Consider the following 26,928-nt stretch of genomic DNA (forward strand, 5'->3'; position numbering starts at 1 on the left):
GCGTCCTGCGTAGTCACATGATAAAATACATCACAAGGAGGTTCCCATGAACATCAAAAACCACAATTGTGTATAAGTTAGATTATATAGATATTGTGTTCACGTGGTTATTACACTGGAAATTACAATAAGGAATTAGAATATCGAAATGACAAGCGTGGACAAGTAAAAGGGTTCACATAAACGTTTTTATGGGAAATTTAAATAAAATAGTTAATGGAAATAGTAGTGACCACATCCTGGGCATCTGAGTCAATAATTATGTCACGGTCCGGAGATAGCGCGCACACACTTACAATCAATAGGAAATTATCTTATTTTATTATCAGTTTTCATATACACACACACACTTGCATATATCAGATATAAAAGGGACCCAAAAACAAGGACAAATCAGACGAGTTTTGGCTATGCTGCACTGAGCACCTTCACGTCAGTGTATGTCATGGCCCGGACTTAGAAATATTTCAAACTATTTTTATAAATTACAATTGTAAGGACTTAGAATAATTTCTATAATCCAAATTATTTGGACTTAGAATATTTACAAATTGTAGTTAGAATAATTTTATAAGTTTAATAAATTAAATTATTATAATTATCTTAATTATTCTTCACTACACCTACATCCAAGCGTTGACTAAGACATTAGCATTGAAATCACGGATCAAACGGTTGGCACGTAACAGTATGTATTATGTAAAAATAATACTACGAGAAATAGAATAATAGTTCTTAGAATAAAAGTAGTGTATGCATAATAATAATACATATTATGTTTGTAAATCATAATTTTTCTATGAAGAAGTATGGAATCTATTTATTATTTTAATAAATTTTAGTATATTATTGTATTACATTTAGATAAGATAAGTAATTAATACACACGCCTATTTTATCTTATAGTTACACGTATGTTTATAGTGTAAGTACTGATAATTTAACAACATCGTAGAAGCAGAATACTATATATATATACATGTATATGGTTATTATGTATGTCTATATGATCGTGCTACACCGTTACATCAACACCGTGAAATTATCGTTTATTCGATTTTACACTACCTATTTGAATTTCACCTCACTTTCTATAATCTATTTGAACTGATCACCACTAATATATATTATTAAAAGATAAATACACGAAAAAATACTGTTATAAAATGTAATTTTGTCATCTGTAATTCAATAACGAACAAAGTATTCCAATTTTATTAAACTAAATAATATTTAATAATATACTAATTATAATTATTAACTATACAAATAGATTTTAAGCCAGTTATGAAAATAAAATGTACGAAAAAGGTTTTAACTTCCGCTTGTGAACAATTTCGTATATAAACGTATGTTAATACTTTCACTAATTATAAATTTATTGTAATAATTTTAAATAATGAATTGTTAAATATTTTTATATGTTAAATACGAGTATCTTCGTAACTTTTTCCATGTGTTAATACGTTTAAGCTCGTTAAATTACTGGATAAATCATTACTACTTACTTACTTGTACTACAACTTTGAAATATTTCTATATGTATACGTTGAGCTGGGATTTTTTTTTAAAAAATAGTGTTTCAAAACACAACGAAAATGGTATTTTTTTAGTTTTTAATTTAATTAACGTTGGTTGTGATATTCTTCTAGGGGGAATTTAGGTCCGTTGGGGCCTCTCTCCTCTGGCTGTAAATTTGATGGGGACGTTGGAAGGATTGTAAGATATTTATTTCGGAATACTGAAAAAATTAAAAGCATCAGCGTCTAGCGATACGTATTATCGCACGTGAAATTAGAATGGTTGTAAAATATCACCAATACAACTTGTAATTGAGTACGTCGTACAATTGAGATTGAGTACCTCACAGATATTTTTAAAAATATGAATTGAGTTAACTTGAAGTTTAAAGGAAATAAGATGAACTTTATAAGGCCTAAAAGGGTAATTCTTTCTTTTATTTCCAAGTTTGATCTTTAAAAAACAAACATAAATGGCCAAGAACTGGGTCAGTTTCCGAATCTCAATGTATTTTCACATGCAAATGGTATGATTTCGGTTGACAATATTCACTAAAAATGTTCATTAATCATATTTTGTAGCTAAAAAAAGGACATACCATCAAGATTCCGAGATTTACTGGAATTAAAAATTCTGAATTGAATTTTAGATCTATTTTCATTTGAATGTATTTAAATATATTGAAATTCGTTTATAAATGGAGATTATCGATCATAAACACGACTGTGAGACACAAATTATTTTTAAGCAGATCGGTTACGAGTTTGTCTGGGCAAACAATAACACTAAGAGGTAAATTATAGTTTTACAACTTATATTTGATAATTATAATAATATCATGTGGTATAGTAATACTACTAATATTAAAGAAATATACCATACATCTATTATAAACAGATAATTGGTATTAGTAATTATAATAAATGGAAAATAAAATAACTAACAAAGACAATGAGAACAATGCTCATTGCAAGAAAGGCAATTAAGTATTGGTATATTTATTATTTATCCATCCATGTAAATTATAAAATAGAAGCCCTTTCTTCAATGTACGCGCAAATCTCAAAATTAACTCAACAAATTTTAGTACAGTTATCGTCAATGGATTGATCGCGTCTCGGGGAAGGTTTTAATGTATAACTGTTGGACAATAAGTTATAAATGTTTTGTTCTAATAAGAGATCTACTTTTGATTTGTTTTTAGATTAGAAAATAAAATTATTTGTGTCATCACTTGTATTACTATTTGATACACCAGTTTCGAGAATATTTGATTCGGGACGGCCCTGCCGAGGGGAATAACGATATTATTGTTCTTTTGTTTTGTGAGGAACCGGTGCCAAGTACAGTGTTTCCCAAAAAGGATCACTCGTTCCATGCAACTTGTACGAGAAGCGTTAGCTGGCCTGCGTGTTGTCAGTTTATTCCTTAACAACGGACGGTCGACGATCGCGCATGTTCCGGGTTCTCATCAATCACTTCGTGGAGTGCAATTACACCAGTGCAGTGGACTATGGTGCGTCAGCGTTAGTGCGCTCGCGGTGCATCACGTGACGGCTGATAACACCACGGCTGTTTAAAGCTGCTGATAATGTTCTGAACACTGCGACAAATGATAGCAGTAATCATGAATGCAACCTGTTATGATTTAAATTTTTTTTTTTCAACACTACTTTTGTGGAATTTCAGAAAAAAATCTTCGAAAACGTACCGTGTTAGTTTCTTTTCCAACAGACAGTCGTACTGTAAATCTTATCGAAATGTCCGCTGATGGAAATACTAATCCATTTAAGTATTTCGTTGCCGGAGGTTTTGGAGGTGTTTGCACAGTGTTAGTGGGTCATCCATTAGACACAATTAAAGTATGTTAAAAATAATAAATTCTGTTGTTATATCATGTTCATCAGGCTTGAAGCCATTGACAGCACAGACCTTGTTCATGATAAACATTTTTGTTCTCATCTTTACTGCTTGATTCAAGTAAAATGGCAAGAGACTTATTACTTTCTCGTACAGTTGAAATTGATTTTTATATAAGTTATTGATTTTTCTTTCGTCCACGAAAAAAGATATAGCCAAAAAAATTGTGAATTAAAGTATAATAATAAATATTTTGTGAAATTTTCAATGAACTAAACATTTTTTAGAATTGACAGTTTTCTATTGAATCAATAAGATTGAGGAAATAAAAATGATGATTTAAATTTACTAATTATATAGCTATCTAATATATAAACATATATTAAATTATATTTGCTTCAGTTTATTCAGAAATTAATATCAAATATTAAACATTAGAATCTAGTTATAATATGTAAATATATTCATTAGTTATTACTGTATAATAGTTTACCTGTTATGAAGTTATTTTTTATTTAAAATTAATTTGTCGTTTTAGTTATTAAAAATATGAATCAATAGTCTATAGTGGTCCACTAGATATTTATAGTATTCCCTTATTGTTGTGTGATGTATAATTAATTTTATATTTAGGAAAATTGTGTTTTAAAATAATATATTAATGTTACTATATTTTTAAAAATCTTCTATTAGGTCAGATTGCAAACAATGCCTCTTCAGCTTGGTAAATTACCCATTTACAATGGAGCGTGGGACTGTGCTGTTAAGACTATTAAAAAAGAAGGTTTTTTTGGTTTATATAAAGGTATTATTATATACTTAAATTATTATAATAAGCAAAAAAAAAAAAAAAAAGAAGTCTTACTACCTATTACAAATATATTTATTATTGATTAATCTTTGATCTCTTTATTATTATTATAAGATGGATTATAAGACTAGAAAATTACATTGTAGTTTCACTTAAAATTTGTGTAAATGTAATTAATGCCCATCTTGCTTCAGATTGCTGTAAGGAAACGTACCTTAAATCAATTATATTCTGTAATATTTATGATATATTTGGGCATGAAAATGTGTTATTATCAGGGTTCGTAAGTTCATGCCCTAAAAAATGCCTAAATAAGCATGCATTCACTAAAAATTGGCAAAATATGCTTTGAAATATGCCTTAAAAAATTCAAAAATGTGCATCAAATGCACTTAAAAAAATCATAAATAATATTTGAAATTACATGAATTATCCATTCATTTTTTTTATAGTTATATTTTATTTTTTGTCACAGTTAAAAAAAAAATAGATTTTAAATACTATTTAATACTATTTTAGAGCCTTCATGAACTGCGTACTCATGTACTTTTTTGTCAGTTATTAATTTCAAATCTGAAACTTTTGAAATAAATGTATTAAGAAAATATGTATTTATCAAGAAGATAAGAAAAGAAAATATAATATAATTTTTATTTTTAATTTTATATATATTTTCCATCATTTGATAGATTCTAATATAATGTTGTATAATACGCCCGATAAAATAGAAATATGCATAAATATACCAAATATACAAAAATATGCCAGATATGCAAAAACATGCAAAATAAGATTTCACATATTCAATCGTCGTACCTTGAAATGAATTTCTATGTCATCTAGCATTAAATAAAACTTTGCAAGATTAATATGCAAATGCGTGAACTTACGAGCCCTGGTTATATACTTTGATATTATAATTTATTTATTTTAAATATTTTAAGACTTGTAATTTACATTATTTTTTATTAATTATTATTATTTTAGGTATGGGAGCTCCAATTACAGGTGTAGCTCCTATATTTGCAATTAGTTTCTTAGGATTTGGACTAGGTAAAAAATTATTTGCATCTACTAGTGAAAACAGTGAAAATTTGACTCCTACAAAACTATTTTCTGCCGGAGCATTTTCTGGTATTTTTACAGCAATTATAATGGTGCCTGGAGAACGCATAAAATGTATTTTACAAGTACAGGACTGTGGCAATCAAAAGTATGATGGTCCAATCAGTGTTATTAAGAACTTATATGCTGGAGGTGGTATAAGAAGTTTATACAAAGGAACATGCGCTACATTACTTAGAGGTAAATTTATTTTACTTACAATATTTTAACTTATAATGTAATATTTTGCTTTTACAAATATATAAAGTATTTACTTTATAATCAATATTTTAAATTAGTACATTTTTTGTGGTTCATTATAAATATTCTTGTAAAATAAAATACAGTAAGATACAAGTATTTAAATATTTATTATATATTTATATTTATGTATACTTTGAAACGAATCAAGATTTTAATTTTTATCTTTAAATTTGTTTAAAATTTTTGGAACAATATTTTTAGTTTTATTTTTTTTTTTCATTTTAGAAATTTCTTCTTTTAATGATGACTTGCTTATGTATGTTCCATTATTCAATAGTACACTCCTCTCTGTTGTAGTGAATGATAATTTATTATTAATTAATTCTGATATTTTATCAATAATATGTACTGTTGTTTTATTTTCTATAACTTTATTATTTATAATGGTTGTTGTGTTGTTTGACACATTATCAAAAGAGTTTGAATTAAATAGTAAGGTGTTGAATTGTGGATTTGATATTAATATGGAATGCTCTGATATTTTTTGTGGGATATGTAATTCTTGGAGTTGTTTAAGCTTGAACTCTTTATACTTCTTTTTTGTGTTTAGATTATTGTTCACACTGTTTGATTCATTATTACAATTCAAATATTTTCTTAAAACATACGAAACTGTCATTCCTTTTATTTTTTCTGGACTTGAGCATAATGGTTCTATTTTTTTGTTATAATAATATGTGACTGTACTTTTCATTGAACAGCTATATCCTTTCTTCAAATAGTTCCATTCACAAGAATGTTTATGTATTTCCTTTGTAATTTTGGTCATTATTGATATATCCCATGATTTCATTTGACAACTACAGTGTAGTGGATTCATATCTAATCGCAGTAATTTTATATTTGGTATTGTTTTAAATATTCCATCTGGTATATTTATCAACTGGTTATTATTTAAAATTAACTCATGTAGTGAGAATTGTTTATTAAATAATCCAGGAGGCAGTTCCTGGAGTTGATTATAAGATAAATCCAAATGTTCCAAATTGTAAATTCCATTGAATGAATCCATTGAAATTGACTGTATTGAACAATTACTGAGTATGATACGTTTAATATTTGGTGTTTCAACAAATGTATCAAAAGCAATTCGTTTTATACTACCTTTAATATTAAGTTCAGTAAGCTTTGGAAGTCCAGTTAATAAATTTTGTTCTAACATGGTCACATTAACATTTATTAAATATAATTTTTCCAGAGAATCAAGACCAACAAAAGTATTATGATGTAAATAAAGTTGTGCATCACTTGATCCCAATATTAGTTCTGTTGAACCATTTAGCACCTCAAATGTATGTGAATTCACTGTTTGAATTGGGTTATTACTTAAATCTGCAAATTTTAATTTTGGTAACGGAGGGAATGTAGTTTCTGATAAGACAGTTAGTGCATTGTTTTTTAAATTCAAATACTGTAAGTCTAGGAGGCCACCTAAACCAGTTGTTTGCAAGTATTTAATTTTATTATTAGCTAAAGATAAACTTTTTAACATACTTGCACCATAAAATGAAAAGTCTGGAATGTATTCAATTGCATTACTATCTAAGATTAAGGTTTCCAATGAATCCAAACCATTAAAAAAATTCCATGATATATATTTTAGATCACAATTTGTAATTCTTAAAAACAATAAATCTTTACTGTTGAAAAATGGACCATTTGATTTAGCTCTTTTTTTATTTTTCTTGTAAGTTTCATATGGAAGTATATCAATATCTTTTGACTGTAAGAATTTTAAGCCTTTTTTTACATTGTTATTATTTTCCTTGTGTAAGTAAATTGGTACAAGTTTATTAAAGTCATACAAATTTTCTTTTTTATGGATTTTTACATCTGTTATTGGAACAGGCTCATTACTCTCTACTGTTAATTTATCTAATGATATACTTTGAATGTTCATGTATTTTACATTTTTTATAGATTCAAATATTTTATCTGTCATATAAATTTTTGATGGATTATTCCTTTTATTAGTTTCCATGATATTACCATGAATTTCAAATACAATTAGTTTTGGCAATTTTATATCATTTTCTAGTATTATATTTTCTGAATCGCTTGTTTGAAATAAAATTAATGCCTGTAAAATACACATATTAAATGATTGTATAAAAATTTAAAATTGTTTTGTTATTAAAGATAATATTTTAAACTTAATTATTGATTGTTTTAAAAGAATATTATGAGATTTTAAATATTTTATATATTACTTTTAACAGTTCAATCATAATTTTTCATTTTTATTTTTAAAATAAATATTTTATTTTATAACAGTGGTTCCCAAACTGTATTCCATAATTATTTCAACGTGTTCGTTTTACCATTAAAAATTTAATAATATAACAAATGTTGGTTATTAATTAAAATAATGGGTATATATTTTTACAAGACTCCATCAACTCAAATAAAAATCATTGATACATTAAGACAGTATAATTTTTAATTTTAGTTAGTATGCATTTCCAGTTATTACCCAGCCAAGTATATTGTATATAAATATAATATTAAATATATATTATCTCTTTTGAGTTTCCTCCTATAAAAATACATATCATGTGTAATATGTTTCATAACAATAAATTGGAATTTTATTTTCGTAATAAAGATTATTATTATTATTATTATAAAACACAGGCAAATAAAAAAATGTAACATTAAATATTTCTCTGGGTACTACAAGAAAATACTGGTTAAAAAAAAGCTCCATGGTTGAAAAGTTTGGGAATCACTATTTTATAAGTTCTAATATTTAGATATTTACCTCTGTATCTAATGGAAGCAAATTTAAAAAGTATTTTGGTTTTGTAACATTCATAAATAAACATAAAGCAGTCTTAAATAACTGTATTTCATAATGAGATGTTGGTTTTTCTTCATTGTCTTCAATTACCTTTAATTGTACAGTTAAATAATTAATTTCCACATTGGTTATCTAAAAAATAGTATATTACTATTTTCAATAAATATTCCTATCGTATTACTTCATTTCGTGAATTAGAATTAGATATAAGTGTTTCTAGTTTGGACTGTACTCCATCATTCATCCATTTGACCATTGGTAAATCTGCAAAATCTGTGTTCTTACAGGTACACATTTTCGGACAATCATTACCCCACTGTTTATTAATATTTATATTAACACTTTGTACCTGCTTTAAAATGAAAAATTAATAATTATTGGAACTTTAATTAGTAAAAATATCTACTAAATAATATTTGAGAATACAATTTACTATTTTTTAATCAAAATTATTTTAATAATTATAAATTAAGTTATAATAAGACTAGTTTGACACTAAAAGTGAAATTTATATCTAGAAAATAATTTTAGCTTATAGTAAAAGGTATAATATTAGAAATGCACTACGGGAACATTGAAACATTAAAACATACAACCAGTGCTTCAAAAGAATGATGGATTTAAAAAAGTAAATAATAATGATATAGTTATACATTTAAAATTAAATGTATTAAGCTGCGATGCTGTAACGATCAAACTTGTGTTAATTAGTTTATTGTTTAGTATTATAAACAAATTAATTATATGTCTCTAAATTATATTTTTTACACCATACTATTTTTATAACAAAAATAATTCCTGTTGGCTGTTAATTTAATACAAATTAACAATTTTAACTTTAGTAGATATTACCTTAATCACTAAATTAATTACTATAATAATGACATTTATTGATTTTTGTTTTATTATATTATTTAAAATAACCAATATTTAGTAACTATTTATTTATATTATTTATTAAATATATTATTTATTAAATAATTAAAAAAAAAGCAATATTTACATAGAAATTATGTTTCAAATTTACCTTTATAAAAATACATATGGCTATAAAATACGATATTAAATACAACTTGTTAAAAAACATTTTTTTTTTTTTTTAATTTTTAAAAGCTATTAAATAAGTATAAGTTTATACACACAATGTATAATGTTATATGAATAATTAAACAATTTGTATGGTTCACAACTAGAATGTATTTTACTAATGTTATCTTATTTTATTTTTCCTTCCTGTCAACTAAACAGGAACTCGATTGATATATTTGTTGTGGGAGTGAAATTATATTTTGTATATTTATCAGTAAATATTGAGTTTTAAATTATATCATAATGAATGAAATTACATTTTACATGTGTAATGTGACGAAAAAATGAATTTATTGAATACTTACAAAATATTATATAAAAATGTTGTACATACTTCGTTTATGTATAAGCAGTGTGTTAATAACATACCTATTAGCTATTTAGATTATTGTCAACAGGAAAAGGGAGTAAAGACAATAATGCCTAATGATTTTTAAACACAAAAATGTTTTTACATTATTTTAAGAATTATTTAAATATTATGTATATATCTCTTAGGCATCTCGTTTATTTTATTATAAACATATTACATTATAAATATATATATATATATTATAAACATTCATAATAATTGTTTACAGTTTTTACTATTTTCACATGTATATATATAATAATACTTTAGATCAATGTGAAATTAAGTTTCAAATCAAACAATTCGAGAATTGAATGGAAAAAAATGGAATAACATTTTATTATTGAAGAAAAATCAATTTTTATATTAAAATTTTTCCTACTGTACAATGGAAATCAATATTTTAGAAGACTTCGAACATTTGAATTCTATTCTAAATCAATGATGATAAACACAAGAATTAATTGATTAAATTAGGTACATTTATTTCTAAAGCAACTATTTATAATTTACCAATAGTTTATTATCCTAATAGAAATTTAGTCTGTTTTTAATTGTTAAATTATAGATTTAATTAATAATTCTTTTTGCATAAAGTAATATTAATAAATGTTAAATTTTATAATTCAAGTAAAAATAAGTTACATTTTTTGGAAATTTTGATAAACTGAGTTATATTTAATTTAAAGTCATTAAATTAATTAATAATCATTTCTAACTTATAAATCATTTTAAATTACATTTATAGTCTTTTCAGGCATGATGTACAATATTTAATAAATCTATTATGAAGCTTATAGTATATACTATAATATAATTATAGTATAATGAAAATTATAGTAAAATAAAATATTTTATATTTTTATATGTATTATTAAATATTTGTTTTCATTGTTAACAGATATTCCAGCTTGTGGTGTGTACTTTACAACCTATGAATTATTAGTAAGATATCAAAAAAAGAACAATTCTGATGGTCTTATGAACACAATATTTGCTGGTGGTATGGCTGGTATACTGAATTGGCTGATTGCCATGCCAGCAGATGTGCTCAAAAGTCGTTTACAAACAGGTTTGTTTTTAATTTTTATCTCTAGTCTCATTAATTCTATCAAATTAGCATATTTATAGAAAATTTTATTTATTCATTTGGTATTAAAATGCTAACTCCTGCCTATGAGTGTGGATTTCATTGCTTGTCATGAGATGAAAAGACAACAGACTGTCAAATACTGTTAGAGCTTAACCGGGCGTACACAGAAAAAGTAAAACTGTTCGGAGTTGCTCAGAACATTGTTCCGAACAAATTCCATTTACATCAATAAAACTAAATAGAACAAGGCAAAATGAACACGTATTAATTTGTTATAACAATAGACGCCAAGAAAAGTTTAGATCAGCGGCCAATTGGCTCACCGGGATGGTTCCCCATGGGTCGACCGTCGTATTTTGTCATTTTAAAGTTGTAAACTGATATTTTTCAAATGTTTAATATAGTTTTAAAATAATTATGATTATTACAATGTATGGAATGGGATCGAATTATATAGCTAACCCGCGTCTGGTTCTAACAAATCTGAATTTATTATACCGTTTTTGTGACATTTTTTTTTCTAAACAATGAAATAAATTTCAATGAAAACCATAACATTTGAATGCACGAGATAAATAATATACAGAAAATAGTAAAAATAATTAAGATGTTTACTATCGACACGAAAATAACGTGTATTCAGTTTATATTGTTTATGAAAACCAACTTTACTGACTTTTTTTTCAGCTTTTGCTCGGAGCAAAATTGGAACAAGACCGATCATGTTATGTTTTGTCTTTTCGTGTTTTGCTATTGACTGATAAGTGTGCGCGCGTCAATTACTTTACATGTGTTATAATTGCTTCCAAACAGCTTGGAGCTGATACAAGTTGTTCAGAACAGTTTTGCTTGTTCTGTGTGTGCTCGGTCTAAGACGTTTTCTGGAGTGCACTACATAGAAGCGCTCTATCATACACCCACGTATTGCAAATAAAAAACAATGATAACAATTTTCGTCTCGATGTGATCACAGAACTTAATTTTCATATGGAGCAAAAATATGTATAAAATATTTTTAAGGAAAGAATTTTTTAATCTAATAACTATAATTTTACATCTAGTACAACTTATCCGGTGTATTATTTAGAGTTATAGTTGATAACTCCATGAATTAATTAGAATTATCATGATCGTTGTTATTATTAATCATATTTTAATATAATTATACACGTAAATTATAACAACCTAATTAAAAAAAAAAAAAAAAAACTATTGTCAATATAGTGACACAGGCAGGGCTGTATTTAAAATTTCTCTGCCCAGGGGCAATAACATGTTACCGCTCTTCTTCTTTGAAGTGTAAAACCGACAATAAGTGTCTCCAACTATCCATTAAAGAGCCTCTCGCAATTAATTTTCCCCATTTCAGTACACTATTACACAAAATTTGTAATTAATATCAAATCCACAATAATAAATGAGTTATAATTACATAAATGAAGTTATAGAAAATTGTCTTTTTTAAGACTGATGTCCCATCTTCATACAAATCGTGATTAAATCAATACCTACATATACTCAATAAAATATCATATCAAACAAAATACTCTTAAATAGATATGCATTTTGTACGCTACTAAATAATATAAATGATTTTATAGTATAACATTTATTTTTTATATAGTTTTATTTAGAATCATTGTAAAAATATTTCCGTCCTCTTAAATATTTCAGTGGGAGCTATTGCCTCTCCGAACTACCTCTTAAATATGGCCCTGGACACAACCAAAACATTATAAGAAAACCATTATTGTAATTGATGGAGGATTTTTAAAATTTAAAAAAAGAAGAGTCTTTAAATAAATAATATCAGTGGCGTATTATGAAGGGAGTTAGAAAACTAAATCTTCCCTCTTAGTTTTTTTTAACACCTGTGCTTTACTTTAAATAAGATTGAAAATATTAATGTATAAATAAATAAATACATTTTTTATTATTGAAAATATATATTTATATTACCTATTGTAAATAAATTATAGTAATCATTAAAAATTGGTAATATTTAATATCCATTGTATTTCAAGAGGAAAGAAAAAAATAGTCATATCAATTTGGGTTTCCTTTTCCCCTTAAAGAAATCCTTAATACTCCACTGAATAATATGATGATCAAAGATTTTAAAGTGTCTAAATCTAAAATAGAATAAAAATATTAATGTTTTGTTGAATATAAATTAAAGTTAGAATTAAACTATTGTTGATTGAATTATGTAAGTATGTCATATGTTATTTATCTGCTATTTAATTATAATTAAATTGAAGAAAAAATAACTATACATTTACATTTTTGTATAACTTCCATAAAAGAAGAAGATAATAATTCTCAATTTTTTAGTCATGGTATTTAACCATATCTTAAACTGATTTTTTAATAGTACTGTTTAACTTGTTTAATATTTTAATGTAAATCAATGTAACAATTAATTATACAATATTACCATATGTAAATAAATTAAAAATATGCATATATTATAATAATAAATGTCTGTATATAACTATGTATGTTACTACAAATTTATATTTCTTATTTTTAATCATACAATAAAGTTATTAATATTAAGTTTCATTGTTTTTATTGTTAACAGCACCAGAAGAAATGTACCCAAGAGGTGTTAGAGATGTATTTGTGAAACTATACAGAGATGAAGGACTGAAAGCATTATATGCTGGTGTAACACCAGTCATGCTCAGAGCATTCCCTGCAAATGCTGCATGTTTCTTAGGCGTTGAATTTGGATTAAAAGGTTTAAATTTTATTTTCCCCCCAGAAAAACATGAAAATTGAATCATGAATCTCAAATCTAACAATCAAGTTGAACAGATGTGTCAGTTAACATGGTTGCATATGCAATTTGGTTATTATTGATGGGTATATCAATTATTTGTTTGGTGATTAGTTGGTTCTCAAGTGTCTATAGTCTAATATGGGGACGTTTATATATGTTATGAGTTTCAATTGTATTATTTTATATGTATACAAAAACGTTTTATGTTGTAAATTGATATTTTAAGTATTTGATTGTTGTAATGTGGTATTGTTTTAACTTAAATATATTTAATTATTTGATAAAATTGATTTTAACAATTTTTTCCTACAAATATTCGATAATTTGTGTTAAAAATGAGGATGAACTTTTAAGATTTAGCTAATTTAACTTGGTTGGTGATTTTTTTTTAATTGAAAAATAAAGTATCATAAGATTAGTTAGGCGAGATACAAAAATTAAAGAATAATAATAATGTATGATCTTGAAAATTTAAATCCAATGTCCTCGAAAAAACAATACCGAGTAAAAAAATAAAATTAAGCTATAAAACAAATATAATTATGTGAAATATTCAATTTTGTTTACTTTTATTAGTAATGAATATATATCTTTGTAAGTAACTGTCATGTTATATCATATTTATAAAATATTCTACGAACATTTAATATTAAGTTAAAAAAAAAAATGTATTCAAAGCTAAGCCATGATCATTTTTAATATATTTGCTAAAGAAATTATTTTTTCTTATGAGTAAAATATTCGAATACATGTTTTTCTGTTAATATTTTAAGATATCCGTAATTGATCTTAACAAATACTAGGAATTAGAAACAACTAACAAAATATTATTTGATATATTTTACCATCATTTTATACTTGATTATAACTGCATGTTTCAAATAAAATGTAAAGGGATAATCATAAACTTCCGACCTCCATGGTTATATAGGTAATTTGTAAAATTTTAGTTTTTACACAAAACTATCTATCATATACCTATCTAAATTTTGTGACTTTTCTCATAGTATTATAATATTAGCATGTATATTTTTTTATACAAACATAATATCTAAATATCATTTTGCATATGATAAAAATGTCATGTTAAATAAAACATTGATACATCATCAATGTAAATTAAATTTGAAATAAGGTTACCTTTTAATTATGAAAAATGAAATTATTATTACTCAAAACTGAAAATACTCAATTGAAAAAAGTATATTTATTTATTTGGATATTTAAATGGGCGTACCCAGTTAAAATTATGAATTTATGTGTATAACTTACAATAATATATTGTTATTACAGTTTCTGTGAGAAAAAAAAATATTGTTGAAAGGAATTAACAAATAAGTGTAAAAATAATAAAATTCAGTCAATAAAAAAGCTTTTTAAGATTTCATTATTATTTAATATTTACAGGTTTTAATATTTTAAAAATTTCAATCACTTACATCATTACCCTTGGTTTAGAATAGACTACCGGTTATCCCTGACTGTTGTAAGAGGCAACTAAAAGGACAGCAGTTTTTATAATATTGAGTGTATGTACAAGTAACATTAGAGATAGTTGAAAAACTTGCAGTTTATGATATATACTATATAAATAAATTATAAATAAATAAATATTTATAATCATTTGTAATTTTTAATAACAGCAATTGAAAAATTAGAAACTCGGAATATGACTTTTTTTATAATTTTTTTTTTTTTTAAATTAACTAACTGTAAGAAAAGTTAAACATTAAACCTGGATAAAAAGATCAATATTATATATAAACTAAACAATATTTTCATTAAAAATGAAAGACTTTAAGTATTAAATAACATTAATAAAACATCATAAATAGGCAAAAATGTTGAACTTGTTAAAAATATAGTAATATAAATCTTATAAAAAATGTTTTGACAACCCTAGTTGACAATAAATGATAATTTTCAATTAACAAACATCTATTGATAAGACAAGACGCACTTCATAAATTCTACAAAGAAGCTCTTCATTTCCATTTAAGTTTTAATAATATTAACAATTTGTGTGGGGATTTATGTGTATTTAAAACTAAAAAATATGTACATAAATATATATATATATATATATATTCATTCAAATATGTAATTAAAAATACAAGATAAATAAAATAAAAATTATATGCTTGGTTAGTACATAATATAAATAGATTATCAATTACAATATTATTATTAAATTATACATATAAATCTGCAACCTATTAATAATAACGAATAAAAGAGATTATTTCATTAACATTATTTCTAGCATGTATTTACTTAATTAGAAAAATATAAAACGTGTTTATTTATCTTTTAAATGTTTTATGTTTCTCGTATTATACCTATTAAAATTTATATACTTTTAAAAATTAATATTTTCATATTTTTTATTTTAACCGATTGGAACAGTAATATCATTTAAAAAAATTAATAGAATAAATTCAAACAAAACATATATCACATATTTCTTACCCTTAAAATTACACAATTAAAGAAATATAAAATTGTGTTTATATATATATATATATATCTATATAATATTTATGAATGTGTTAAAATTTATCTTAATGAAGTTGATAAGAAAATATACTCAAATTATTTCTACAAAATCAACTTAACAATTAGTATCTAAAAATTTATCTATTAGGTAGTTCTACTAAATTATAATTATCAAATATTAAAATGATTATGCTTATACATAATAATTTAATAAATATAAACTCATATATGTTTTGTATTGAACACCAAATTAAAAACACTGTGAAACATATATATTATGCTTTGAATATCAATAAATATTTATAAATATTATAAATTATTAATTATATAAATTTTTAATTATAAATTGTTATAGATATTTCATTTTTCCAGCTAGTATAATATTGTTTTATTTGTAATTTTCAGCTAAGTAATTATGATGAAATATTGAGACACAGTAGAGAATACTGGTTACTTATGTTTAAATAATGATTAAATGGAATTATATAGCATAAAAACAATAGTATTGAAATGTTGAAACTTTAAATTATAATTTCTGCTACATTAGAAAAAAATGGTATCAACAAGTATAATCTGAGATATTATAATAATTTCTATTATTTAAGTAGTATAATTAATTATATATTTATGTAGAGAATGCTATAAAGTACCAAAATTAAAGAATGATTTAAATTAGTTTAATATATAATATTAAATAATTTAGAAAAATATTTTTATAAGCAAAATATTTGCTACTTTTGAAAAATAAAATAATAAACTTATTTATAAATATTAAACATTGATTTAAATAAATTTAATATATAATATAAAAATAATTTAGAAAAATATAGAATATATAAAATATGTAGTTAAATATTTGCTACTTTTGAAAAATAAAATGATACTTGTTAAAAAAAAAAAAAATGTTTGGAATAAAATTATTATTAAAAGAAAGTATTATTAACTTTAAATTAATTAAATTAAGCATTATTATTATTATTATTATTATAAAAAATTCTTAGTTTTATGAATACAGTTTTTAGTGAATATACACTAAATTTTTCTTAAATGTTCATTTTATTTGCCATCTCATACAGCTCTGGAGGAACTAATTGTTTGGATTTTTCTAAAATATTAATGAGGGCAGCAGCATGTTGTTTATCTCGGTCAGAAAATAAAGTGATAGCTTCACCATATTTCCCAGCTCTGCCAGTCCTGCCTACTCTATGAACATATTCTTCAATGTTTAATGGGAAATCATAGTTGATTACCAAGTTAAGATCCTTGATATCTAATCCTCTGGATGCCACATCTGTAGCAATCAATATGGGTACAATGCCACTACGTATATCAGCTAATGAAGAATCCCGATCTGTTTGTAATCTTCCGCTATGTATACACCTAAAAATTAATTTATGTATTAATTTAAAAGATATTATATATATATATTTTGTATTATATTATTATTGTTTTAATAGAATTACCTGCAGTTAATATTTTTTTGTTGGAACTTTGTATAAAGTTTATCAACAGATATTTTTTTGCGCATAAATATAATAACTTTATAATCCTTTGGAAATTGTTTTTCCATGTACTTGTCCAACCAGATTTCTTTTTTATTTTCTTTAAGCATAACGAGTTTTTGTTTTACTGTACTCACAGTAGTTAAATCAAACGAACCAATAGTTATATGTAGTGGATTTGTAGTATAATAATTGGCAAGCTTTTTAACAGTTTCTGGCCAAGTAGCACTGGTTAAAATAGTTTGCCTATCACTACGTATATGTCGCAATGCCAATTCAATTTGATTTTGGAAGCCCATATCTAACATACGATCTGCTTCGTCAAGAACTAAGTACGAAACATGATTTAGTTTAATTGCCATTATGCTAACCAAATCGTTGAGTCTTCCAGGAGTAGCTATTATGATATCTGGCTTAACATCATCAAGAGTATTAATCTGATCATTCACATCAACTCCACCATAAATACTCATAACATGAATATTGTCATACACATACTTTTTAGTTTCAACCTCAATTTGTTGCACAAGCTCTCTGGTCGGACCTAAAATCACAACAGATGGACCAATGCGCAAATGGCGTTCCACTGGCTGTCGAACTAGATGAATTAAAGCTGGCAATATGTATGCCAACGTCTTTCCTGAACCTGTCTGGGCGATGGCAATAAGATCATGTCCGCTCATAATGATTGGCCATGCTTGACACTGCACTGGTGATGGCTCCACGAAGCTCTGTTTGTTGATGACCTTTAGAATTTCTGGGAATGCATGGAAAGCGTGTTGAAATGTTTTTACTGGTTTTGGTATTGTCTGAGAATTACTAGCATCTTCCACATACTCTACCAAGATGCAGTTTTTGTGATGCCTGAAATCACTTACCTCAATATCGCTCAATGCGGTAATATCTGGGTGTTCCACATAAAAATCCTTCTTGATTACCGGATATGACTCCATTTCCTTTTGCATAATCTCTTCGGCTTCGGATTCAATTTCGGCCCACTGCTCGGCGGTGAGGCGCAACTGTTCAGGTGGTGATTGTTCGCGACGGACCTGGCGAGGCTTCTTCTGCGACGATGATGAAGGCGCATTGATCTGTACCGATCCTACATTGCAGTTGGTGATCGACGAGATCATGTTCAATGCTTTGCGTTGTGAATCCTCGGAGCCGGTTATTCTCACAATCCGCTTGTCATAAGATACGCCGTCGATGATCTTGATAACCGCACCGGTTTCCTTTTGAATGCTCTTAATCTTGGCGCCGCCGCGGCCGATCACCATGCCAGCCATGGTCGACTCTATCTCCATCATTGTAGTCATTGCTATTAGTCAGTCGAAACGAATTTACAATTGTGAGCTACGCCGCGCGTGAAAAATGAATTGCAACGCAAAACTTAAGACGATAACAGGAGCAAAATGTCACAAGAAATTAACGTAAGAATGTAGTCGGACGTACAAAAAAAATAACGTGGATTGAGTTTACCGCATAGTGACAAGTTTTATGTAATGCAATGTGCACGTTAAAATATAACCAGTTCACAACGGTCCTATGAATTATAGTATATATATAGTAGACTAATATTAATAGTTTTAGTGATAAGAGCGTTTAAATACAGGAATGTACCACTAATTGTACACAAGCGCTATATGTACCTATGTAGGTAACAGAAATGTATTAATATTTTAAGAGGCAAATTTGAATATCAAACAATTCAATATCAAACAGATTATTCTCTACGAAATATCATGACTGTTAAATAAAACTAAATATAGTATCAATACAAATTCTCCTTATTCATACTGAATTCTTAAAACTGCAGTAAAATACTAGAAAGTCTAGTAGTGTACATAATTTTTATTTATTTTGTAAAATTACTTTTTCATGTGAACTGTGTAAGAAATTTTCATAAATTAAAAAATACCATTGGTAAAAAATCGTATTTTTTAAACAGCAATATTTGCGACAGTAGTTTTATATATATATATATAAAAAAACATTATTAATTGAACATTTAAATTTTGATGTTCATTAATAAGGAAGTTATACAGTTCAAAAATATTATAAGTATATATCAACTCTGACTAGTTTTTCACTGCAATATAATTTATTTAAATTATATGAAAGTACCTAGAATAATGTTTTAAAAAATAAATTAAATATTGACCTATGTAAAGTTTACTTAATTTACTTATTAGATGTATGAATAATATGTAGTTGAAGCTTTTAATGATTAATATAAAAAAAAAAAGACTAATATATAGTTATATAATATATATAATAACTGAATTTATGATTAGCACTTGTCCAAAATATTATAAAGACTTAAGAAATAGTTGGGTCCGAAATTTGAATAAGCAGTACAACTGATTGAATCAAATTACCATAATCAATTATAAAATTTATATTGATAATAATGTTAAAAGATAAATTAATAATGATAAAAGTTATATTATGATAAGTTGTGATTAAATTGTGAACTAGTAATAATAGGTCAAATTGACAAATAAATGGTGTAACATATTATTTTCTGAAAAACATTAAATTATGGATATGTTTTTAGGTTAAAATGTTAAAACGCATAATTTAGTACAATTTTGACTTGTATTATTATAGTTGGTGCCAATGTAATTGCAAAAAGGTAATGCTTTTCTGTCAACACTATTTTTCTATATATTCATCTAAAAAAACATATATATGTTATTCATTTATGTATTGTATCATGTAGGTATGTATTATAAATATCTAGCTTAATCGTTAATTATTTGTATACATATGTTTTGTAAGGTACCTGTTTATGTAAAATTCCAGGTATTAAATTTGGCACTTTCTACAAATATTATGCAAAATTATTTTTGTCTAAAATATAGGATAAGTTTTTTGAAGATACAATGTATTTTAAGTAATTTATAAATTGCATTGAATATATTTTGTAAAAAATCTTCATTCTTTTTAATTTGCCTTATATACATTTGTTTTTATTATGTACTGAATAAATTGATATATTATATTGTATTGTAAAATAATATTGTTCGATCTATTACTTAAAAATACCTAACATGTTACACTTTTTTCTTAAGTAATCAACTTTCTTTAGATTTATACTTTATTTCCTAACTGGTGAAATATAATTTACATATTAATTGGATATTTTAAAATATTAAATACTAACAGTGTTCTTCCCTTGTTAGCTTTTACATAGTTTTGTAACTGATACACAAATAAAATAGATACATGTAACTCATAACATTAAAACATATATTTTTTTTTATTTAACTTAGCTTATGGCTTGGCTTTAATTTAAATTATATAACTATAGTATATATTAATTATTGCCACAATATTAGAAGATTGATATTTCGGTTTAACGGTAAAAATACATTGGATATCATATAAAATTATTTAAAAGTTTTTCACTTATTATAAAACTGAAATATTGTTTTGTTGTTTGTATTATATTGACAAATAAATAAAAATATACATTTTTTGATTTGTTACATGTTTATAGATTTTTCTGATATTTTTCTTTAATGAATTCTAGACCATAATTATAACATAAGAAATCCCGAGAAAAATATGAACTATTAATGATCTTGATTATAATTTTTAGTATAGTATTTTAGTGTTTTTGTAATGCTCTTTGGATCCGAAACCTGGACATAATAAGCTCAACGGAAAAAAATAGGTTTGACACAACGGGACAGTCGGCATTAACAGTCAATCAAGGTATAAGGACCAATAATTACATTGAAACTTACCATGATTCAATATTGATATTTATGAAACCACATCCCAAAGTGTGGACATTTCTTAGTATGATTCAAACTACTTTAATTTGTATTTCTTGTAATTTTGTCATATTTGTTTCTTTTTCACTTGTACCTAGTATTTTACTTATAACCATTGCCATAATTTGGGTTTAATTTATGGGGGTAAGTATTTTCTATTGTAGGAATTAAGACGTTAATAATTTATACTTTAATTTAATTTATATTATTTCTAAATGTTGTATAATAAAATTCATGTTTTAATTTAATTTAAAGTTTAAAGGTTACTTACACTTATTGTTAGTAATTATATTCAAATATGTTGGTAAAATATTATCAATATTAAAGCACAAATAAAGTAAGATGAAGTAAGCTAAATTGTTTCGTGATGGCATCTTTAAAGTTGTATGATAGTGTAAAGAATAATTGTATCATAACTGTACGTTTCTATGTCAGATATGTATGATATGTGTAATATATTAATATGTTAAAGTTATGTGCTAATAACTTTAAAATGTATGTTTTTATGCATTTATGCTCAATAATATATAATTTGAAATATACCTATGTAATGTTTCTTAAATAATAATTCTTCAATCCGAGGTATTCAAAATTAATTATTTTAAGATTAATTAAATTAATTTATGATGGTATGTAAACAAGTAATATATGTCCACTAATTTACAGCTCAGTTACTTTCAGAAAATCAATGTAATATTGAATTTAGACAAGTGATGTAGAATATAAAAGCTAGAAACAAATAATTTAATTTAACAATTCATTATCTAAAGTATATATATATATATATATCTATGATTTAAATATATTATTTAATATTTAACACTGTCAGTGGCGACTCATGGCTTGGATGACGGGACGATCGTACCCCTACTATTATTTATGAAAAAAAGAAAATGAATTCTGATTGTAATAGTATACCTTTTAATAATTCATTAAATAATTGAATATTTAGTATTTAAAATATTAAAATGGTGATTTTCAATTTCAAAATCAAAATAATAATTTTACAAAATTTGTTGAATGCGATTGCAGTGAATATAATAATATAATAATTGCATTCCATGTGCGTGTGCTATAAGTACGAATGCCTATCAACCTATATATCACTGCTGAGCGATAACCGCCGCCCGCCGCTTTCGGACGAAAATCGTTGTCGCTACTTTATACTATATTGTATATAACATGTTAGGCTGTGCGAACGTGTGTACGAATACGATTAAACCGCGGTATCACACATGCGTATGGACGACACACCGCGTCTTACTAAAAATTTAAATATCAATGATAATTTTTTCCAAACTAATCTGAACAGTTTACCCGCGGATTACGGTTTCCGATTATGAGATAAGGAATTTTATTATTGCCAATTATGTGTCTTATTTAAGGCGTGCTTTTTAAACCGTGATTGTGACATTTGGACAATAATAAAATAATAATATCAAAAATAAATGGTACAGGAACGGACCATAGGCGCAACCAGGGGGGGCGCGAGAGGTGTTGTAGCACCCCTGAGTTCAAATTTAGTGCTCCAGTTTTTTTTATATTCAGATGTATATAATGTACCATGGTAATAACAGTGAAATACCATTCAATTATACTTTCAGCAATTTCAGCACCCCCAATATTTGGGCTCTAGTTGCGCCACATCTTGGTAAATTTATTATTCTGGTTATATTCTTAGTAAGAAAAATATTAATTAGATAATATTATTTATATATTTATATTTATTTAAAAATAAATAATACATATTTATAATATAACATTATTACATATTATTCTGATATCATCATTATTTAGTAAAAATTATCATATTTCCATTTATAATATAAAAATATAACATTTTTGAATCGATATATTGAATAAATCTTTAGGGGTAATCAATTATATTTATATAGGTACCTTATGTAACATGGGCAGATCTAGGGGGGGGGTTTAGGGGGTCAGCTGACCCACAGTTAATATTTGTTGACAAAATTGGCCTCTTGGAATTTTTTTTCTCTTTTTAGACCTTGATTTGGATTCTTGGACAGTTGACTTATCGGAGTTACTTGAAAATTTCAATTAATAATTTATATTTTAAATTATATCGTTTTTTGGAAAGTTAAGTAAATCATATTTTATTCTGTACGTTTGTTACGCTGATAAAATTAGATTGTATTTATTAATCGTAAATAAGTCATTATCGGTGGTATCACTAATTTTAAAATATAATATAAATATACTTATACACTTTTATGAACATATTGTGTTTTTTTTTTTACCAGGTATTCATTTCTAATTCAATTTCATCCCTAATAAATGGCCTCTTGAAATAGCTTGTTCCACAGTTCTCCGACTCTGAATCCGCCCCTGTTATGTAACAAAAAAAATTGTGCTCAATAGAAAATTCAACATTACTTGAATAAAGTTTTCATTTGTAAAGTTAAAAAAAAATTACAACATATTTAATAAAAACAATAAGTTTATGTTTAGTGATCATATTGTTAAATAATAAAATAATAACTATTGTTTTATTTTAGTTTTGTTTTCATACTACTTGTATGTTTTTTTTTCTGTCACATATAAGTACAAATTTATGAAATGAACAAATATGATTTTTTTTTACAGATGGCAAAACATATTTTATAGTAGTATGAAAATAGGTATAATATTCTCTAATCCCCAAAATATGCTGAAATATGTAAAATACATTTTATTTATATACTTAGTCACTAACAAAACAACTTAAAAATTTAAATTCATTTTGGTCAATATTTCAGACTATATACTGCAATTTATTTTTACTGACCAGGCATAATATGTTGTAGGATCGTTTTTTTTTTTTTTTTGAGGGAGGAAATTTGTAATAAGTTTATACACCCTATGAAACTTTTTATAAATAAATGTGATAGAAGTTTGAAAGAGCTCTCATGGGTTACCTAAAAAAGTTGAGTATGATATAGATATATATCATACTCATATTTGGTAAGGGAACGCTCCTCAATTTTTCGTGATTATAAACTCCTCTCAACATTCTTAACACTTTAAACACTAACTAATCCATATTATTTTACCTTATTTTTTTCACAAACAAATCCCTTCTTTTGATAATATTGGTATATATAAACTTAAATTTAATTGCAATACATTTTATACAGGCAAAACAAATAGAAATTTTAAAATAAAATAAAAACAGCATATTTCTGAAAATTAAAAAAGATTGCCCCTAATTCAAATTTTGTTAAGCATGTTTTAAAAAATAATCATAACATACATTTTAATATCAATACTGACTTAGAAATATTAAATATCCAAAATAAGATTTAAATTAATTCAGTTTTAGAAGAGTTACACATATACATAATTAAATAAAGAAAAATAACATTCATAATCAGGGCTCATAACTTCTAGCATTTGCATATTTTTTTTGAGAGGTCCTATAGGTACCTATGTGACCTATAAATTTGTTTCAGATAACCAAGAAGCTACATACGAAACTTTATATTGCATATTTTTGCATATTTCGGAGTATAAGTGCTATTTTGCTTTTTTTCGCTTTTTTTTTTGCTTATTTTTGGATTTTTGCATGATTTTTATCATTGATTTTTTTAAAAAAATTTTTAGTTGCCTAAAACATTTTTTCTTAAAAATAACAAGTAATTATAGTCATATTAACTGTTCATATTAGTAATTAATTCGTGTTGATTAATTTTTCTTCTTATATAACTTATATAATATTAGAAGAAATTATATATACCTATACGAATTAAGCGACGCGCGACGTGTACGCCCGAAACTTCGCAATCCCATCGATAAGGAAACCATTATAATTGTATATAGTTGTAGTTTGTACTGTAGTATTTTTATAGTTTCTAGGAGGTATTCGGGTATTCCGATATTATCTAGATATTCCGATATCATCATTCTCAGATTATTTACAGATTATTTTTCATTAATATTATGCAGTCGTTTCTAATTTTTCGTACTGTGTGCATGCTAGTTCGTTTCGTGAATTCAGTATCTAATTTTTTTTTTTTTTTTTTTTTATAATAGAAGCTGAAATAATAAAGTAATAAAATAAATAATAATAATAAAATAATAATTTTTGTACACAAACGTTTTTTTTGCATATTTTAGTATTTTTAGTGCACATTTAAGCGCTTATATGAATACTTTTTGAGCATATTTAAGCGCTTATAACAACCTTTTTTAGAGCTATAAGTTATGAGCCCTGTTCATAATATTTTAAATGTATAAACAGATTTAAAAAATTATATCTTATATCAATACAATATATTAATACAAGAAAAAATGTCTAATTTATCAATTTTATGCACAGAGTCTGATTTGATTGAGGAAATTAAGTGAGAAGAACTAACATAAAAACTTGTAACTATTAAATCCATAAAAAAATATAATTAAAGAAAAAAAAATAATATTATAAAAAAAAAATAATAATATATATAATATATATGTTACGGGCAAAGTATACATTTTGGGCAATATAGAAAACGGATGATATGATTTAATGAATAATGACATATTATTAGAAAATATAATAAGTTTTTTAATTTTATTATCACTTATTGTCGCATGTACTGCTTCCGTGACATTTTGATGAACATAGCCGCTCCGCTGCTTTACACTTACACTTCCGTGTTTTACATTTTTGTACACATGTACATCGATTGTAGCCCTGATCACCCAAATTTGAAGATATCCGTGCTGCCTCTCGGAGTGAAATTTTGGTATGCGGCACATCATCAACTTCCAGAAATCTTTCTTTACAAATCACAAATTAGTTTCTACTGTACAGAGTTGAAAGGTGGCCTTCCTCGGTCCCGATTTCGTACATATTATTGTTAACTGTAAAAACAGAATAAATACATTTTTATAATTTTACCTGGAATATTAATAACATAAGTAAAATATTTTTGAGTACCTGAAAGAATAACTCCAATAATGTTTCTAAAATCACTACGGGCCCTATCAACGTCTGGAATTTTAACCGTTACTGACTGACCAACTTCGCCGGGAAAAAAACTATTCTCAGAAGCTTTTTTTGCTTCATTTGTATAGCTTGAACTTTCAAATTTTTAAGCGATTCTGTTCTATTTTCACGAATAGCTTTTATTCTTAAAGGTACAGCTAAAATAAAATAAATACATTGATTAATTTTATTTTAGTATATAACATAATTATTACTCAAAAAACGGAAACTAAAAATCTAAAATTATAATTAAAAGGTATTATTATTATTATTATTACTACTACAACATAGATATAGGTACCTTCTTTGTTTTCGATGTTGTTATTACATTTCGATATAGTAGAAATATAATTCAGAGCTCCTTCGAGGTTTTCTTCAGTTCTTAAATTACTTATTATATTTATTAACTTTATTTTAACTATATTTTACGATTTATTATATTTCGTTAACTCATATCATCCGTTTTCTATATTGCCCAATGTACGAAGGGCATTTTATAT

General features: G+C 25.2%; 3 protein-coding genes across 4 annotated transcripts; 1 reads left to right on the forward strand and 2 right to left on the reverse strand.

The window, feature by feature from the left end:
• Positions 1 to 2,723: 2,723 nt before the first annotated feature.
• LOC112692217 (congested-like trachea protein) lies at positions 2,724 to 13,920 on the forward strand. Of its 2 annotated transcripts, XM_025566824.1 has the most exons (6): positions 2,724 to 3,142; positions 3,211 to 3,383; positions 4,075 to 4,186; positions 5,180 to 5,497; positions 10,703 to 10,873; positions 13,479 to 13,920. In XM_025566824.1, exons 2-6 carry the CDS (start codon positions 3,282 to 3,284, stop codon positions 13,676 to 13,678), a joined length of 903 nt encoding a protein of 300 aa, XP_025422609.1. In that variant the 5' UTR covers positions 2,724 to 3,142; positions 3,211 to 3,281; the 3' UTR covers positions 13,679 to 13,920. The 2 variants fall into 2 exon arrangements, with proteins under 2 accessions (XP_025422609.1, XP_025422608.1); XM_025566823.1 differs by lacking the exon at positions 2,724 to 3,142 and having other exon boundaries at positions 3,149 to 3,383.
• Positions 8,196 to 9,427, reverse strand: LOC112692218. The gene is made up of 3 exons (XM_025566825.1): positions 9,388 to 9,427; positions 8,542 to 8,712; positions 8,196 to 8,450 (listed from the first exon to the last, which is right to left on the reverse strand). Exons 2-3 carry the CDS (start codon positions 8,653 to 8,655, stop codon positions 8,310 to 8,312), a joined length of 255 nt encoding a protein of 84 aa, XP_025422610.1. The 5' UTR covers positions 8,656 to 8,712; positions 9,388 to 9,427; the 3' UTR covers positions 8,196 to 8,309.
• Positions 13,921 to 17,139: 3,219 nt separating the features above from the next.
• On the reverse strand, positions 17,140 to 19,451 carry LOC112692190 (probable ATP-dependent RNA helicase DDX53). The gene is made up of 2 exons (XM_025566771.1): positions 17,639 to 19,451; positions 17,140 to 17,555 (listed from the first exon to the last, which is right to left on the reverse strand). Exons 1-2 carry the CDS (start codon positions 18,991 to 18,993, stop codon positions 17,219 to 17,221), a joined length of 1,692 nt encoding a protein of 563 aa, XP_025422556.1. The 5' UTR covers positions 18,994 to 19,451; the 3' UTR covers positions 17,140 to 17,218.
• Positions 19,452 to 26,928: the final 7,477 nt, after the last annotated feature.

This window comes from Sipha flava, unplaced genomic scaffold, assembly GCF_003268045.1.
Source record: "Sipha flava isolate LNK unplaced genomic scaffold, YSA_version1 71_pilon_pilon, whole genome shotgun sequence".
Classification (NCBI taxonomy): Eukaryota; Metazoa; Arthropoda; class Insecta; order Hemiptera; family Aphididae; genus Sipha; species Sipha flava.

What these genes read in the sequence shown, in the direction of transcription:
- LOC112692218 (XM_025566825.1), bottom strand. Translation starts at nt 8,655, where the DNA reads ATGTGTACCTGTAAGAACACAGATTTTGCAGATTTACCAATGGTCAAA. An exon ending in ATTCTAATTCACGAAATGAA is followed by an intron (nt 8,451 to 8,541) that starts GTAATACGATAG and finishes GTACAATTAAAG; the next exon opens with GTAATTGAAGACAATGAAGA.
- LOC112692217 (XM_025566824.1), top strand. Translation starts at nt 3,282, where the DNA reads ATGTCCGCTGATGGAAATACTAATCCATTTAAGTATTTCGTTGCCGGA. An exon ending in ATCCATTAGACACAATTAAA is followed by an intron (nt 3,384 to 4,074) that starts GTATGTTAAAAA and finishes ATCTTCTATTAG; the next exon opens with GTCAGATTGCAAACAATGCC. An exon ending in CAAAAGTCGTTTACAAACAG is followed by an intron (nt 10,874 to 13,478) that starts GTTTGTTTTTAA and finishes TATTGTTAACAG; the next exon opens with CACCAGAAGAAATGTACCCA.
- LOC112692190 (XM_025566771.1), bottom strand. Translation starts at nt 18,993, where the DNA reads ATGACTACAATGATGGAGATAGAGTCGACCATGGCTGGCATGGTGATC. An exon ending in CAAAAAAATATTAACTGCAG is followed by an intron (nt 17,556 to 17,638) that starts GTAATTCTATTA and finishes ATTAATTTTTAG; the next exon opens with GTGTATACATAGCGGAAGAT.